The following is a 16998-nucleotide window of genomic DNA, read 5'->3' on the forward strand; positions in this document are numbered from 1 at the left end:
ATACAAACAAACAAACAAACAAACAAACAAACAAACAAACAAACAAAACACAACTAAGGTAATACGCTGCTTCTGAAGCCCAAAATGCCTTAAGGTTAAGTACTAAAATATATTATTAGAAATTGCTTATTGAATGTTATTATTAGTGTTAATACCTAGGGGTAATATAGCACAAGGCAGTAACGGCTCTAAAAAATTTTACATTTTCTTACTAGTCAATGGGTGTTGATAGCATGGTAGCTAATGTTAGCTATTTTTTTGCTCTTTTTTTCTATTAACAAAATCCAATTTAGACTTTACACAGTCTAATATACATACTACTGTATATTTCCTAAGTTTAACATGAACAGACCATTTTAACAAACAAACAAATAATGGTAAATATTCATAAGAGAATATAATTTATAACAAAATCATTTTTTAAAATGTATTTGTATCCATCTTTGTTTATAGCTTAGCCTGTGGTGTAAAAAAGCTATTTATGTGTGCCTTGGCTACCTTTCTGAAAGGCTTAATACTACCTCACTGGACTATGTGTGGCTAGGCTATTTTTCTGAAAGGCTTAATACTACCTCACTGGACTATGTGTGGCTTGGCTACCTTTCTAAAAGGCTTAATACTACCTCACTGGACTATGTGTGGCTTGGCTACCTTTCTGAAAGGCTTAATACTACCTCACTGGACTATGTGTGGCTTGGCTATCTTTCTTGAAGGCTTAATAGTACCTCGGACCTCCTATTCACACATACATACTTTTTCAGAAAATTACCGGCAATTTTCCGGAAAGGGATCATGTGTGATCAGGCCATTTTTGAAAATACCGGTAAATTAGTTTCACCAATGTTTTGGAAAGAGAAGTTGTAACATTGCTAGTAATTTACCAGTATCACTGTGTAAAAAGGGGCATATGTGTGTCTTGGCTACTTTGTCAACCAGCTTAACTCTAGAGAAAAAGACTATGTGGGCCTGGGCTACCTTGCCAAATGGCTTAAATCTAGAGTGTTTGACTATGTGTGCCTGGGCTACCTTGCCGAATGGCTTAATTGCAGTGTGTTTGACTACGTGTGCCTGGGATACCTAGCAGAATGGCTTATATCTAGTGTGTTTGACTATGTGTGCCTGGGCTACCTTACTGAATGACTAAATTTTAGTGTGTTTGATTATGTGTGCCTGGGCTACCTTGCCGAATGGCTTAGTACTAGTGACTGTTATGAGTATGTGTGTATTGAAAACCTTGCTCACTGGCTTGGCACTAAAATCACATACTAAATTTCATTTTTACAAAAACATTGCATTACAGGCTGCTAGAAAAATAGTCCAGCAACCATTAAGGCAAGTGAGAAATTATATCACCACAATCTTGTAACACAGTGTTAACATGAATGCTCAGTTAAAGTGAAATATCAATATGCAAATAGACTTGAAAGAGGAAACAAACAAGTGACAAGGAGCCTCAACACTCATAGTGACTTGTTTAAAAGCTCAAAGGAAATGAGATGGGTGAAAATGTATCCTGAATCCTGCCTCATCCAGTCAATCCTGTCATCATTTCCCCTTCGCTTGTTCTAAACAGCTTTGAGCTTCTTTCTTCTGTTGAACACTAAAGCCGATATTTTGAAGAAAGTTGAAAACCGGTAAACATTGACTTCAACTTGTATATTAAATCATTTATTTTTGCAACTATTGATGTCAGTGATTAAAGGGTTTCCACAATGCTTTCTTCAAAATATCCCATTTTGTGTTCAGAATTAAGAAATTTATAAAAGTTTGCAACCACTTGAGGCTGAGTAAACAATGTGTACATTTTTTTTTAACACAAAGTAAACAGCACAAATTTTTTGTGTCATGACAGAATTCTCAGTTTGTTTGTTTTTTCTTCAGGTGAATCTAAAATCTAACGCAGAAAGGGCAAACCCCTGCCTCCACATGATTTTATCTGAAAGACTTCATGGCCTTGAAGAAATTGAGATCTGTTTGTAAAACTCACCTTGTACATCTGATTGAAGTACTCAAATAATGTCTATAACCCTCCATGACTCAGTGTATTCTACATTGTCAGCAGGTGTATTAGTGGAACTGCAACATAACAGCACTTTACCAAACACTTAACCTAGACCGTGTGCAAGAACACTTTAATACTAAAGAAATAGAGGTAGAGGCACAACACACAAAAAAAGAAAAAACTTGACAAAACCCACTCACCAGTCAATCATGTGTTCATTGCATCATCTATTCAAAAAACAGCTTTTGCTATTTAAACATAGCACTTCTATTGGATAACCTTGGTCTCTCTTTTGTATTTGTAAACATGTGGGCTGAACACGAGATGTTTGAACTCTCACATCAGGTAAATAGCGGAAAAAACTGAGAAAGACTCTTAAATAAATCCCATAGTACTCTAGACACTAACAGTATCTGTGAAAACTAAAGAAAGCCTTTCATAAAAGAAACTCAAAATACAAAATTGGCCTTCATACCCAACACCCCCAAACCCACAGGGACTTGAGTTTGCTGCTGTACAGTAGAAAAATTAGATCAAAAATAACCCAGTAAAAATGATCTTCACTCTAGCTGCTTTCCTTTTGACACTAAAATAAAAAAAAAAAATGTGTTTTTGGGTTAGCATGACGTGAAACAGCTTGGCTAATTAACAAACTGGGGACAAATCATGTCACACTGGTGGGTTAATGGCATTCAAACCCCTCAAGCCTTCTAAAAATATACCTTTGATGCCTCAATACATAGAAAAACAGGTTACTTTGATTACAGCAACATGACAATATGAGAGCCTCATGTAATGCTTCTCCAAAGGTATTTTTTTAAGTATTGACTCTAGTTTGTTTTGGTTTTTAAGACCAATAATATTATTAGCATTGTAACATGTTTCCAGCATGACCCAATTTCTAATGATAAGAATCTCAGTATTTACAAAGTGATTATCATTACTATAATCCAGTAAGAAATACTGAATTAAAATGATTTGTAATTTAATATATAAGAAATATAAAAAATAAGAAAAACATTTTTAAAAATAATGCTATGTACACTGCTACTCAAAAGTCTTTAAGAATTAATTTTATTGTTGTAGTAATGAATCTTTTAAGGTTAACAAGACTGCATTTATTTAAACAAAAATACAACAGAACTTTTATTATTGTGATTACAATTTAAAATGAATGTATTTTTTGTTTGTAACATATTTTTTTGAAAGCTAATACTGAAACATGTTGCTTCTGAAAGCATTTTAATGTGCTGAATTGTTGGTTAATAAACATTTTTAGTATTAAAAATAAAAAGAAGGCCTATAACAAAAGTCACATGTATCAAGATGACTGTACATGCTTAAGAAACAACAAAATGAGAAAGAACGTAGTCAATAACAATATACTTGTGTAGGTGTGAAATATGGCCTCATTTGAAAAGTTCCATGTTTTAGTACATATAATGTTTATTTTTTAATTTTTTTTTTACAGAATTATTCTGGTGATATCAATGACACTAAAATAAGTATTTGACTCAAGTAGTATAGAGTAATTAAATTCCTTATTTGTGACAGTGGACCACAAAAGCAGACAAACAAACAAACAAACAAACAAACAAACAAATACACAAACAAACAAACAAACCAACAAAATGAAACCATGTAAAAGCTGAATATACAAGCTTTCCATCAGTGTATGGTTTGATAGAATAGGACAATATTTGTTTGAGATACAATAATTTTTTAAAATCTGGATAATAATAAATATGTAATATAATAATATAATATATACAATTATAATAATATAATAATATGTAATAAGTATTTAAATTCTTAGCCATGCATACATCCAGCAGGCACAGGACGTCAACATGACATCAGACGTATCATTCTGTTTGGAAATGAAAATTGGCTTGACATCAGAACCCAACGCCAGGTCGACGTCTATGTTCAATGTCGGAAAGATGTTGTATTTTGGTTGCTTTCCAACGCAACCTAAAAACAACAAAATATTAACGTCTAATGATGTTACAGCTTGACGTTGTATGGACGTTACAAATGACATCTATCAGACGTTGGTTGGATTTTGTTTGCCATACCAGACGGATAAATGTCAGTACTTGACAGCAGTATGACGTTGGTTTAAGATGTTGGCTCGACTTTGGATTTTGGTCATTTTCCAACACAACCTAAAATAAACCAAATATCAACACCACTTCATGTTGTTATTGGATGTCAAAATAACATTGTTCTTAGACGCTGGTGACCTAAATGTAACCTAATATTAATGTCTTATGACAATGTGTATTTGCTGGGTATCAATATTAATCAAAAATTGAGTTTTGATATATTTACAATTGGACGTTTACAAAATATCTTCACTGAACATGATTTTTATGTATTATGCAAATAATTTCTTGCATACAAGTAAAACTAACAATTTTGACCCCAACAATACTTTTGGCTATAGCCAAAAATATACATATACAATATAAAAAATAATAAAATAACCTTTCATAAAAAGTAATTAGAAAAGTACTTTAGATACAATTTTAATGAGGCAATTAGTATTAATAACACTTTTAAAAGTAACTTACCCAACACTGCATGTGTGTGTAGCTGTTATGTTAATTCTCTGCTTTGTTTTTGTAAATAAAGTAAATGGGCTCCAGTATAATATTCCCTTACTTGCATGTGACAAACCACTAATGGTCCTAAAAATAGACTTAATTTTCTTTAGGAAAACAACTCCTCATTACTTTCTTTTGATTTGTGATGGGATATGACCAGAGCAAGCTCTTGACAGATTTCCCAGGAGTGAATGTACAGGCCTTTGAATATTGAATAAGCCATTTTTGCTGTAAGCTTTCATAATATACGAAGAAAGAAAAAGCAGAGGAAAGAAAATGGAGAGATATACAGGTGACATTTACTTAAGCCATTTATGTTCCACAGGTCCAAAGTAGCTCGTAATTTGATTATAGACAACCCTGTCTAAGAGCAGAAAAATAATGGTTTCCCTTAGGCTAAAACAAGGAAATTTCAATCTTGTTTTGATATGGTGTTTTTTTCCACTCCGTATGGCATTTTCTCTAACAGGATGAGGGTCTCAAATATAGGAGAACCTTGACTTATTAAATGACATTTCAGTACACACTTATTTCCCTGATGGAAAATGAAAAAAAGAAAAAAAAAACATTTAACATGTCTACAACTGAATAGAACCAAAAAGAAAAGACAATCTGCTTCAATCAGTCTCGGAAAAGCTACTAATTTACATTTCTAAAAGTGCGAGCTGCACTTACCAGTATATGACCGGCAAAACAAATGCAGAGGATCAAGGCGAGCAGCAGGAAGGCCATTCCAAACGATACTTCAAGAACGGTGGTTCTGACAGAGACAAAAACATCAGCCATACTCCAAAAACATAGACATGTCATCTATACTACACACACACACAAACACGCACACACGCACACGCACACACACACACACACAAGATACAAACTACTTCTCAGCAAGTGTGAATAACTTAATTTCTAAATAAAATGTTTATTTTTTGTTGTTGTTGTAGTGTTTGTCTGTGAAACACTTTTGGTAAAATAAGCCCAAAACTCAAGCAATGGGTTAAAGCTGGTTTAAAATGATACATGACAAATTTTAACCCAGTGATTTGTCCATATTTTATCAAAATAAACTTGCATTTTTATACTGTTGATGCTGAAATAAAGTTGGTTGGTACATTGCTTATAAGTATGTCCACCCGGAATCTGCATGCACAGAATTCCGCAGATTTGTAGCCCATCATTAATTCTGTTTCTTTACTTGAGTAAATATGTGTAAATCTATATTTATTCAGTTTTCAAATTAATTACAGTAATATTATTGACTAAAAAGAAAATGTTCATCTGATTTTTTTAAAATGCAGTTTGTACAGTAATATTTTCTGTCTTTAGTAGATATATTATATGAGAGAATTGCTTTGTTTACCAAAAAAGTGAATCTAAGTGGATTTGCATTTCAAACATTAAATAAAAGTTAAAAAGATATAATTTTTTTATTTCATATATTAAGGTTTTAGTTATGATACTCCCAAAATCATTCCGCAGAAATACACAGATTTTTAGCAAAATTTTCCACAGCCTACTTATAAGTTGCCATGGTGTGTTTTTTGCCATCTATTAGACGTTTTAGGTGGTCAATTAGAATAATTTCTAACAAGTCAATATTAAATGTTGAGATTTTTTTAAATTGTGAATGTTGTTTAAAGTTCAGATGTAGTCATTTCATTGAACTATATTATTTTATTAAATAACAAATATATTTCACATGGTTATATTCACATTTAGTGCACAGTATAGTTATATATATATATATATATATATATATATATATATATATATATAATATTTATAACAGCTCTAGGGTGCGTTTCCCTAGCAACGACGTAACTTGTGGCTGAACTATCATAGTGCGATGCATCGTTTGTGAAAAGAACTATGTAGTGACAAGTGTTTCCCAAAACCCCTAGTTTCTCTGTCACAGATCAATTGCTTGAACCACGTTAGTTATAACGTAATACACCCATAATGACACTCTAAACTGGGTGGAGTAACTACTTTAAAGAAAAACACATAATTTCTTTGTACAAATTATACTGTTTTACACATACACGCGTTTAAAATAAAATCCAATATTAGATTTGGTAAAAACATGCAGTCACTTTCCATATTAACTGAAATATATGTAAATGGCACATATAAGGCCTATGTTTGCTTTACTAATATTATTGAGAAGTTATTATTCTATTTTAAAACATATCACTTACAAAAGCAAACACGCATTCTAATATAATATAAATCATATAAATAAATAATGAGGCTATTATAAAATGAAATGTAATATTTATTATTTTTTAGAAATTAAAATACTTTAAATACTTTAATAATAATATCAATACTATTAATGATGATGATGATGATGATGATGTCATCATCATGATGATGATAATAATAATAATTATTATTATTATTAAGTTGAATATTATTTTTACTAATTAATTAAGTAAAGTTTGTTAAGTAATTAGTTTACTAATTAATTAATAAACTTTACTTTTACAATTTGAAACATGTAAACCAAGGCCGAAAGTTCTAACCACCAGGCCAATGTCATATACAGTACAGATCCTTAATAAATAACCCACTATAAATTAAAAGAATTAACATATGCTTTTTGTTTTCACAAGCTTTGGAGACGTAACAAATTCCGCTTTTAAATAATAGGTCGCCTAAAGATTTCGCTATGAGGCTGTGTTTAAAATGACATCAATGTTTTCAAAGTGCACTGTGAAGGGAGCACAATTGTAAACATGAAGATCGCTAAAACTGAACTGTAAAAAAAGGTACACCGAAGAGAGATAACCTTAATGATTTTTTATTTTTAATGAGTCCAACTTTGAATATTAGAATGTTCTAAATGAATAGGGCATAGGGGATAAACGGGAATAGAACACAGCCAGGAACTATTTTTCTAATTAAAGCTCCAGAGCTGTAGTTTCGAGTGCTCAAGTTTGTGACGCAGCTTGCAAATGTTCGTTGGTGCAACAGATTTGGGAAATGGCAAATCAACAAACTATTTTTGAAACGACGAAACTTGCGACCTTAGTTGGCTAACGATGGTTTTGGGAAACGCACCCCTGCTTGGTTCTGATAGTCAAGTCATGGGATATATTATTAGCACTGTTCCAGCCTCTTCACCCTTGTGTATTACTCTGAATGCCAAGCAGAGGACCAAAGTCACAACAGTTTGACGAACATTGCAGCTGTTGGACAGCATAATGCACTTTTAAGACTATTTTAGGCGAGAATGCAACTATGCAGTAAAGATAGTGATATTGATATGTTTGCATAATTTCGAATGGGACTTTGGCCATCACCCTGTCATATTGAGGAAAAAAGCTAATAAATTTACAGTTGACGTCTACATTCTTCTGACGTTACATTTGTTCTATAATAAGTACTTAGGGGAAGAATTTTTAATATAGCTGAACAAATCATTAAAGAACAGGTTAGTGACATTCTAGGTTGACCTCTCTCTTTTATACTTTTTATGGCTGTATTTATTCTATAGTAATCTAGTTGTAGTTAAAATTACTTAGCCGAAAAGAAACTGTATGAAAAAATGAATGAATAATCTAGTAGTGTTTTAATTTTTTGTGAATAACCAGTTGCAACAGAGAAATACTGGGAGATCTCTGTAGACTGATGGCATTTCCTGCCGTTCAGCCTTACTGTGCATTTACACCAAAAGCAGCGAGAGATTCAAAGTAGCCAGAAGTCATTCATTTTTAATGGAAGCTGATAGTGATAAGAGGCACGAAGCAGAGCAACGCGTCTTAGCTGATGTGGGCGTAGTTGACATCAAGTCAACTGTATGGTAATGAGCTATGATGCAGTTCAGCGGCAAGCAATCGGAATGTAGAAGTCCACCGATTGAGAGGAGTCCAAAGAAAATAGTCCTGTGAACTTTGGTTCCGTCACAGTTGTTCCCAAGGATTTCCATTTTTTCACGATGTTTTCTTACAGGGACATAATTTAAAAAAGTTACTGGTGAGTTATCGATGTGCATTAATGTTATATATGTTTTTTTGTTAGCGAGAATCTCATGCTAATTACAGCATAACAACAATACAAAACAGTATTGCTGCTTCAGAGTACTTTTATACATATGGAAATATTATCGATATAGTCGAGCAAAGACACAACACATGCAACGACTTGATCATTCATAGTTAAATTAATTTGATAAAAGAGACACAACCTATTTTTTTTTATGTGGGAATGTCATCGACTTGCTCCAACAGCTCTTTTAAATGTGAGATTAATGTTGCAAATTTTGAAGCTTTAGTCGGTGGGACAGCAATGTCGCCAGGGTGGCCAGAGTGAACGTTGCTGCTCTCACAGCCTTCGCTGTGAAGGCACAGTTCTAATCTTAAAATGTGAGCAAAATCATCTATTTTGTCATCACTTAGACATTTCAATACTTATGCTAGGGAGTCATTTAAATGCTAGTTCTAGAGTGACGTTAGTGAAGAAGCAATCTGACGATCAGCTGCAGATGTGAATGAATAGCGGAAGAAAGTAGTTCCTCATACAAAAGGCTTTTTGAGACTTTGTGTTTAATCCTCTTTTTTTAAATACACAATTATGACAACTGTTGTATAAACGCAATATCACACTGTTAGCACTGCAATATTGCTGTGTATCGGCATTACTGGCACACTAAGGCACTCAGCTTGTGGCCTGAGCCAACACATGCCTCCCATTAGAGGTCTGCATTCTCGCGGCTGTACCACAGGAGCCGCGGGACCCGACCAGATTTCTTGCAGCGCGGGAATAAATTTCCGAATAAATCGCGGGAGCGTTCGGTAACTGGTGTAATTTTGGACGGGAGCGGGCGGTCTAACAATATCGCTCCTGACTCCGGAACGAGCGAGCAAGCATGCCTATGTATGTGTGTGAATGAGAGAGCATGATGCTGTGTTTAGCTTGCTTGTTGCTGTCTATGTGTGTGTGTGTGTGTGTGTGTGTGTGTGTGTGTGTGTATGTGTGTGTGTGTGCGCGAATAAGAGAGAGAGCTTTGTGCTTTCTGTGTGTGTGTGTGTATGTGTGTGAATGAGAGAGAGCGTGATGCTGTCTGTGTGTGTGTCAATTGCTTGGTGCTTATGTGTGTGTGTGTGTGTTTATACAGACAGCTTGTTATAGGCTGTCTGGACTTTGTACAGCTGGGTGGTTTTTGGTTTTGTTCTCCCCCGCCTGTTAGCGGGAAAACAGGGCGGGTCGGGCAGCAGGACAACAAATGCTAAATTTAAGCGGGAGCGGTCGGGTTCAGATTAAAACCTGGCGGGAGCGGGATTCAAAATGTAGTCTCGTGCAGATCTCTACCTCCCAGCAGTGCTGATACAGTATTCATCCATATCGCACTGCTACTCATTTAATCATGCTCATATATATAACAATAATTTTAGGTAACATACACATCCATAACACAAACCTTGTAGGAAAAAATCTAATGCTGAAGTTTAGAGGTTTAAATAAACCTAGGCAGCCATCACTAATTCAATGGCTTTCTCAATACAGGAAAATAAACGTTTAGCTTCAGTCTATTCGGTGCCATATCTCAACATAAATGTGTCATAAAATCAATGTCAGCAAGTGAGAATACAGCTAGAGAAAAGTGCTGTGGCCTCAGCTCTTGTGAATGTGTTCTCGGTCAACATGAGCTGTAAATTAGGCTGACGTCTTGAATAGATTTTTCTGTCTGTCTTCATACAAAAGGAGACATCATTTCAAAACCAGATTGGCCTCTGATTTTTAAAAAAAATCTATAACTGTCTGTCTTTTGCAGGCAGCCATTGATGTTCCCATCATCCTGTTCTTTACGGCTGCACTCATTTTCTCTGCATTGTGTAGATGTTGTAATATTATTATGCGTCACTGGGTCTAAGTGCTGCCAGAGACGACGGCTGTGTGCATAATTGTGCAAGACAAAGGCAAAGATGGTACTTACTTTGGCAAGACTAAAACCTGCACTATGAAGATGCAGAAGAAAATGAGACAAGCACAGGTGACGTAGTACTTGAAGGCCGGCAGAGTCGTGGCTCTGTACTGTTAGAAGAAAGAGAAGGAAGAAAAATTAATATATCTTCACTTTTCTTTAGTGACCGAGTCTTTACAGCTGAGACTGCTGCTGTTCAATGACACATCTCAAGGTGAAACATACCTCTTTTTCAAGTGCCTTGTTATGAAAGAACAGAGATATCCTTTGAATATCCTCTGATTTCAGCCACTGTCTGGAAGAAAGAAAGCATTTTTGAGATATCGATGACAGGTAAATGGTCACTGACATGATAAATCACATTAATAATAGCTTGTGTGGTGGCAGTGATGGAGGGGATGATTTAATAAATATGCGTTATGCACTTTGGATGTGCAATATTTTCTAGTAATTCTGCTATGATTATGCATATCTTATGGTTAAAGACCGCTCAGATGATTTATGTCAAGACATTTGTCATGTTTTTGTCCTAAAAATGCTCTTGTGTGTTGGATTTGTTTCATTTGCATCCTGCATGCTTATTCCAAAATGTCATTTTAATAAGTGATATACAGAGGTTCAGGGGTGTCCAAACTCAGTCCTTGAGGAAAGTCCTGCAAAGCTTTGATCCAACCCCAATCAGACACACTTGGGCTAGCTAATCAAGCTCTTATGCTGTGGTCACACTAGAGTTTGAGCATGTGAATTTCTGTTGTACGGCACATTGAAAAGGGGCAGGATTAAACAGGATGATTAGACATGAACAAAAGCGAGTGATTGGACCATATTTGAAACTTCTGTAAAGAGAGGTCATGATTTGATCTTCTATTGGTCTCACACAGTCACCTGTTCATCAAGCTTGAACTTTCCAATGCAATAAACTGCGAAAATTTTTGCATGAGCTTGCGTTTTCAGTTTGTTAAATTTGGATGCATATAAATGGAAGTCTATAAGGGTGAAAAGTGTAGGCCGCAGCTTTACTAGGCTTTTTAGAAACATCCTTGCTGGTGCGTTGAGGCAAGTTAGACCGAAAATTTGCAGCACACCAACCCTCCAGGACTGAGTTTGGACACCCCTGCACTAGGTAAACCATTGTGGCATGATAAAGCAAGGATTTTGTTCAGCCAGTGTGTTGATTTCTGTCTTCTATTTAACTGAAAACATTTTAAATGTTAAAATGAAAAGATAAATACAGAAGAAAAATAGATGTGTTTAATAGATGTCTAATAGAAAGCTTTTGACAGTTTGGCTAAAACAAGGCTAAACTTGGGCTGTCAGTGAAAATCTACTAGACATCCAAGAATAACCCAAAACTAGACTAGTCGTCAAACATTCTTAGACGTATTGGATTTTCAGCAGCAAGACATATCAAAAGACTCAAAAGTTCACCCAAAACCCAAAATAATCTCATCACAAACTTGTTCCAAACCTGTTTGTCTTTTTTTTTTTTTTTTAAGAAAAAATTGAATACCTGCAACAACTGACATCCATAGTATGAAAAAGCACTGCAGTGTTTGGGTGTTCTGTGTTTGAGGTAATTAGTCTACCAAAATGTACATATTTCAAAGTATGAAGCTGATCAGTCAGATCTTGTCATGTGACCAGCTTGAACAAGTTGCTGGTCAAGTTAAAAGCAGTGGAAAGTTCTTTAAAGACTGGATATAGACTGCATTTCACAGAAGTATTTTTGTTTTTACGCTCAATGAAATCAAAGTAATGTCTGCATTTCCACTTGAAGAAGCAGCCACTATCGACAGCAGCCATTTCAGCTCACGTTCACCAGTAATTTAAAAGTGCATGGTTATTAACTGATGCATGGAGAAGAAAAAGAAGTGTAAAGAGTTGTCTGTGTATTAGAGGAAAAAAAAACATGGACAATGTCAGTGCTATAAGTCTATCTCCAGAGATCTCAATGTTCCAGTGTCCATTGTATGCTGTAAAGAAGTTTACAGCCCATGGCACTGTGGCTAAACTCCCAGGACGTGGACAGAAAAGAAAAATTAATGAACAATCACAATGAAGGATTGTTCGAATGGTGGATAAAGAACCCCAATTAACTTCCAAACAAATTCAAGTTGATCTTCAAACCCAATGTCAGCTCACACTATTCATCACCATCTAAACAAAAAGGCATGGAGACCCAGTAGGACACCACTGCTGAGCATAAAAAAGAAAGGCTGGAGTTACCCAAAACTTATGGGCAAGACCACAGTTCTTCTGAGAGAACGTACTGTGGACAGATAAGACGAGTTGAGAGTTTTTAAAAGAAAAGAATAAGTTTACAGAAAAAGAAATGAAGCCTTCAAAGAAAAGTACAAAGTCCCAACAGTCAAACAGAGGAGGTTCAAAGATGTTTGGGGATTGCTTCTGGCAAAGTGCTTGAGAGTTCTGAAATGGCCAGTAATATGTCCAGATCTGAATCCCATTGAACACTCAAAACAGCAGTTGGGAGAAGACACCCCATCAAATCTGAAGGACCTGGAGCAGTTTATAAAAGAAAAGTGGTAAAAACTCCTATTGAGAGGTGTAAGAAATGGTTGGTTTCAGTAATTTATTCCAAAAGGGTGCTACCAAATACTAAGTAAAGGGATACTTTTGACCAGTGTATTTATTGGGTTCCGTGCAAACAAAAAATAAACACATTGTTCACAAAATATTTGTTAGAATCACCAGCGGTCTAGCTACTGCAGATTGCTGGAGAACGTTCGAGGTTACAGAAGTAACCCTTCGTTCCCCGAGGAGGGGAACGGAAGTGCCATGAATGGGAGGATTCGGATCAGAAGCCGCTTATCTGGAGAGTATTGAACGGGCCAATGAATGAAATTAATTGGCAGCGTAAGCTTGCGCAGGTGTGCGACATCTGCAATTATCTCAGCATATAAGCACACCTGAAGCCAGCAGACGCCATCCTTTTAAGCTGAAGAGACTTTCAAACAGCTAAGGGACAGTCATTATGGCGACGGAATATGGCACTTCCGTTCCCCTCCTCGGGGAACGAAGGGTTACTTCTGTAACCTCGAATGTTCCCCTTCGGTTGGGGAACTTCAGTGCCATGAATGGGAGAATATGGAAAGCGCCATAATGACTGCACCTTACCAACACCCCCGATGAGGAAATAGTCAAGCAAGCGTGACGCACCCACATCATGGGGGGCGCGGTCCTCCAACGTGTCCCTGGCCCTAATTTATCCTACTTCAACAGAAGTTTTACGGATTTAGATATATTTTTTGGGAAGTCGTGAGCATCTAGATAATTCTAGGAAATACGACAGTACGTTGGGAAGCGTGCAATCCCGATAGGGAGGACGCTGCGGAGGCCATCCGTTACCCAAGGGGGGGATAGATGGCAGAATTTACCTATGGACTAGCCCTAAAAAGGGGGAGTACGCATAGCAAAAGAGTGGTTAGCGGAGAGGGAAGACACGGGTCCACCCAGGGGGGGGACTTAACCGTGGCGGAATAAGCATATGGGATCGCCTAGTGGGGATCACGCATAGCAGGCACCTATACCCAAAACGCGGGCTGACCAGCGGGCAGACCTACAACGTAGTGGGCCAGCAAGTGACTCCTCCGCTGAGTCAGTGCTGGGGGCCACGGAGGAATCTGCAGGGCTCACCTGACGGGGAACTTTACTGACAGATAAAAAAGCCGCACGTACCTCCGTGTTAGGGAGAATGGCGCCGCAAGCGTGTTTCAACACCCTACCGAGTTGTCTCCTCAATCACCAAAAAGGGTTACCTAATACCCTTGAGGAAACCGGCTCCACTCGCAGATTGTAAAACCTTGCAAATGTGTTGGGTGTCGCCCAGCCCGCAGCCTTAGAGAGGCGCCGCGTGCACGCGCCCAAGAGGATGCAACGCTCCGAGTGGAGTGTGCACGAACTCCCGGGGGACACGGCTGACCTCGACTCGAATAAGCGAGTGAAATGGCATCCACAATCCAGTGGGATAATCTTTGTTTTGATACGGCACTTCCCTGCTGCCGACCGCCATAACAGACAAAGAGCTGCTCAGATGATCTAAAATTCTGAGTACGGTCCACATAAATGCGCAGAGCGCGAACTGGACAAATTAAAGAAAGGGCTGGGTCTGCCTCCTCCGGGGGCAGCGCTTGCAGGTTCACTACCTGATCTCTAAAGGGGGTGGTAGGAACCTTGGGCACATAACCGGGGCGGGGTCTCAGGATGACGTGAGAGTAATCCGGCCCGAATTCCAGGCACGAGTCACTGACCGAAAATGCCTCCAGGTCCCCGACCCTCTTGATGGAGGCCAACGCAACCAGCAGAGCTGTCTTCAGGGACAGAAATCTTAGAGATACTGATTCGAGTGGCTCAAAGGGATCGGATCGCAGACTCGTGAGAACGAGGGCGAGATCCCAAGAGGGCATGAGAGGGGGGCGAGATGGATTAATTCGCCTAGCACCCCTAAGGAACTGGATGACCAGGTTATGCTTTCCCACGGTGCCGCCAGCTACCGCGCTATGATAAGCGGAGATGGCGGCCACGTAAACCTTGAGAGTGGAGGGCGACAGCCTGCTGTCCAACTTCTCTTGAAGGAAAGAGAGCACAACACTAATCTGGCAATTTCGGGGGTCTTCTCTGCGAGAGACGCACCATTCAGTGAATAGACTCCACTTCAGGGCGTAGGCGCGCCTCGTGGAGGGGGCTCTAGCCTGAGTGATGGTATTAACCACCGCAGTCGGTAGGTTACCTAAGTCTTCCTCGCGTCTAGGGACCACACGTGGAGGTTCCAAAGATCGGGGCGAGGGTGCCAGATGGTGCCCTGTCCCTGAGAGAGTAGGTCCTCTCTCAAAGGGATCCGCCAGGGGAGGGCCGTCGCGAGGAGTGAGAGCTCTGATATCCAGGTCCGGTTGGGCCAAAGGGGCGCAACTAGCAGAACCTGTTCCTCGTCCTCCCTGACCTTGCACAGAAACTGCGCGAGCAGGCTCACTGGGGGAAACGCATACTTGCGCATGCCCCGAGGCCAGCTGTGGGCCAGTGCATCCGTGCCGAGAGAGCCCTCGGTCAGGGAAAAAAACAACTGGCAGTGAGCGTTCTCGGGGGAAGCAAACAGATCGATCTGGGCCTCCCCGAATCGCGCCCATATCAGCTGAACAGACTCGGGGTGGAGTCTCCATTCTCCAGGGCGTAACAGCTGTCGTGAGAGCGCATCGGCTGCACGATTGAGCGTGCCTGGGACGTGAATGGCGCGCAGCGATTTCAGCCGCGGGTGACTCCAGAGGAGCAGACGGCGGGCGAGCTGAGACATGCGGCGAGAGCGCATACCCCCCATGCGGTTGATATACGCCGCCGCCGCCATACTGTCCGTCCTGACCAGCACGTGTTGCCGCTCCAGCACCGGTAAAAAGCGGTGGAGAGCGAGGAACACTGCCAACAGCTCTAGGCGATTGATATGCCAATGCAGCTGGGCACCCTTCCAGAGGCCCGCAGCCGCATGCCCGCGACACACGGCCCCCCAACCCGTGTTGGAAGCGTCTGTTGAAACAACAACATGGCTGGACGCCTGTCCTAGAGGCACACCGGCCTGTAGGAACGAGGGGTCGTTCCAAGGGCTGAGGGCGCGGCGACACAGCGCAGTAACCGAGACCCGGTGTGTGCCCGCGTGCCATGCGCGTCTGGGGACCCGATCGTGAAGCCAGTGCTGAAGTGGTCTCATATGGAGCAACCCGAGCGGCGTGACGGCGGCTGCGGATGCCATATGCCCCAGGAGCCTCTGAAAGAACTTTAGTGGGACCACTAGTTTGCTGTCGAGCTCCCTCAGACAGTTCAGCAACAGGCGAGCGCGTTCCTCGGAGAGGTGCGCTACCATGGTGATCGAGTCCAGCTCCATCCCGAGAAAAGAAATCCTCTGCACGGGGGCGAGTTTGCTCTTTTCTCGGTTGACCTGAAGCCCCAGTAGGCGGAGATGCCGAAGCACCTTGTCCCTGTGCATAATCAATTGCTCCCGCGAGTGGGCTAAAATCAGCCAGTCGTCGAGATAATTGAGTATGCGAATGCCCGCGAGCCGAAGGGGCGCTAGGGCACCCTCCGCGAGTTTGGTGAAGACCCGCGGAGACAGAGAGAGCCCGAAGGGGAGGACCTTGTACTGCCACGCTCGACCCTCGAACGCAAACCGCAGAAATTGGCGGTGGCGTGGAAGAATGGAGACATGGAAATACGCGTCCTTCAGGTCTATGGCTGCAAACCAATCCCGAGGACGAACGCATTGGAGAATGCGCCTCTGCGTGAGCATTCTGAACGGCAGCTTGTGCAGACAGCGGTTCAAAACGCGCAGATCTAGGATTGGCCGTGACCCACCGCTCTTTTTGGGTACGATGAAGTATGGGCTGTAAAACCCACTCTCCATCTCGGCTGGAGGAACCGGCTCGATTGCACCCTTCGCCAGGAGGGCAGCAATCTCCTCT

General features: G+C 39.8%; 1 protein-coding gene across 3 annotated transcripts in view; it reads right to left on the reverse strand.

Annotated features, from left to right (window-relative positions):
* The window catches only part of adcy2b (adenylate cyclase 2b (brain)), a 167732-nt gene that overhangs the window by 28721 nt on the left and 122013 nt on the right, over positions 1–16998 (reverse strand). For all 3 annotated transcript variants that reach the window (XR_015515971.1, XM_087294514.1, NM_001099987.1), the window contains exons 13-15: positions 10763–10832; positions 10550–10647; positions 5287–5371 (exon numbers count right to left, since the gene is read on the reverse strand). Coding sequence is in view for 2 of the 3 variants with exons in the window: in XM_087294514.1 (XP_087150640.1) it covers positions 5287–5371; positions 10550–10647; positions 10763–10832 (253 nt within the window). In the remaining variant the exon portion in view is untranslated. The remainder of the gene's footprint in view (positions 1–5286; positions 5372–10549; positions 10648–10762; positions 10833–16998) is intronic.

Source organism: Danio rerio, chromosome 19, assembly GCF_052040795.2.
Source record: "Danio rerio strain M-AB ecotype USA chromosome 19, GRCz13ab, whole genome shotgun sequence".
NCBI lineage: Eukaryota > Metazoa > Chordata > Actinopteri > Cypriniformes > Danionidae > Danio > Danio rerio.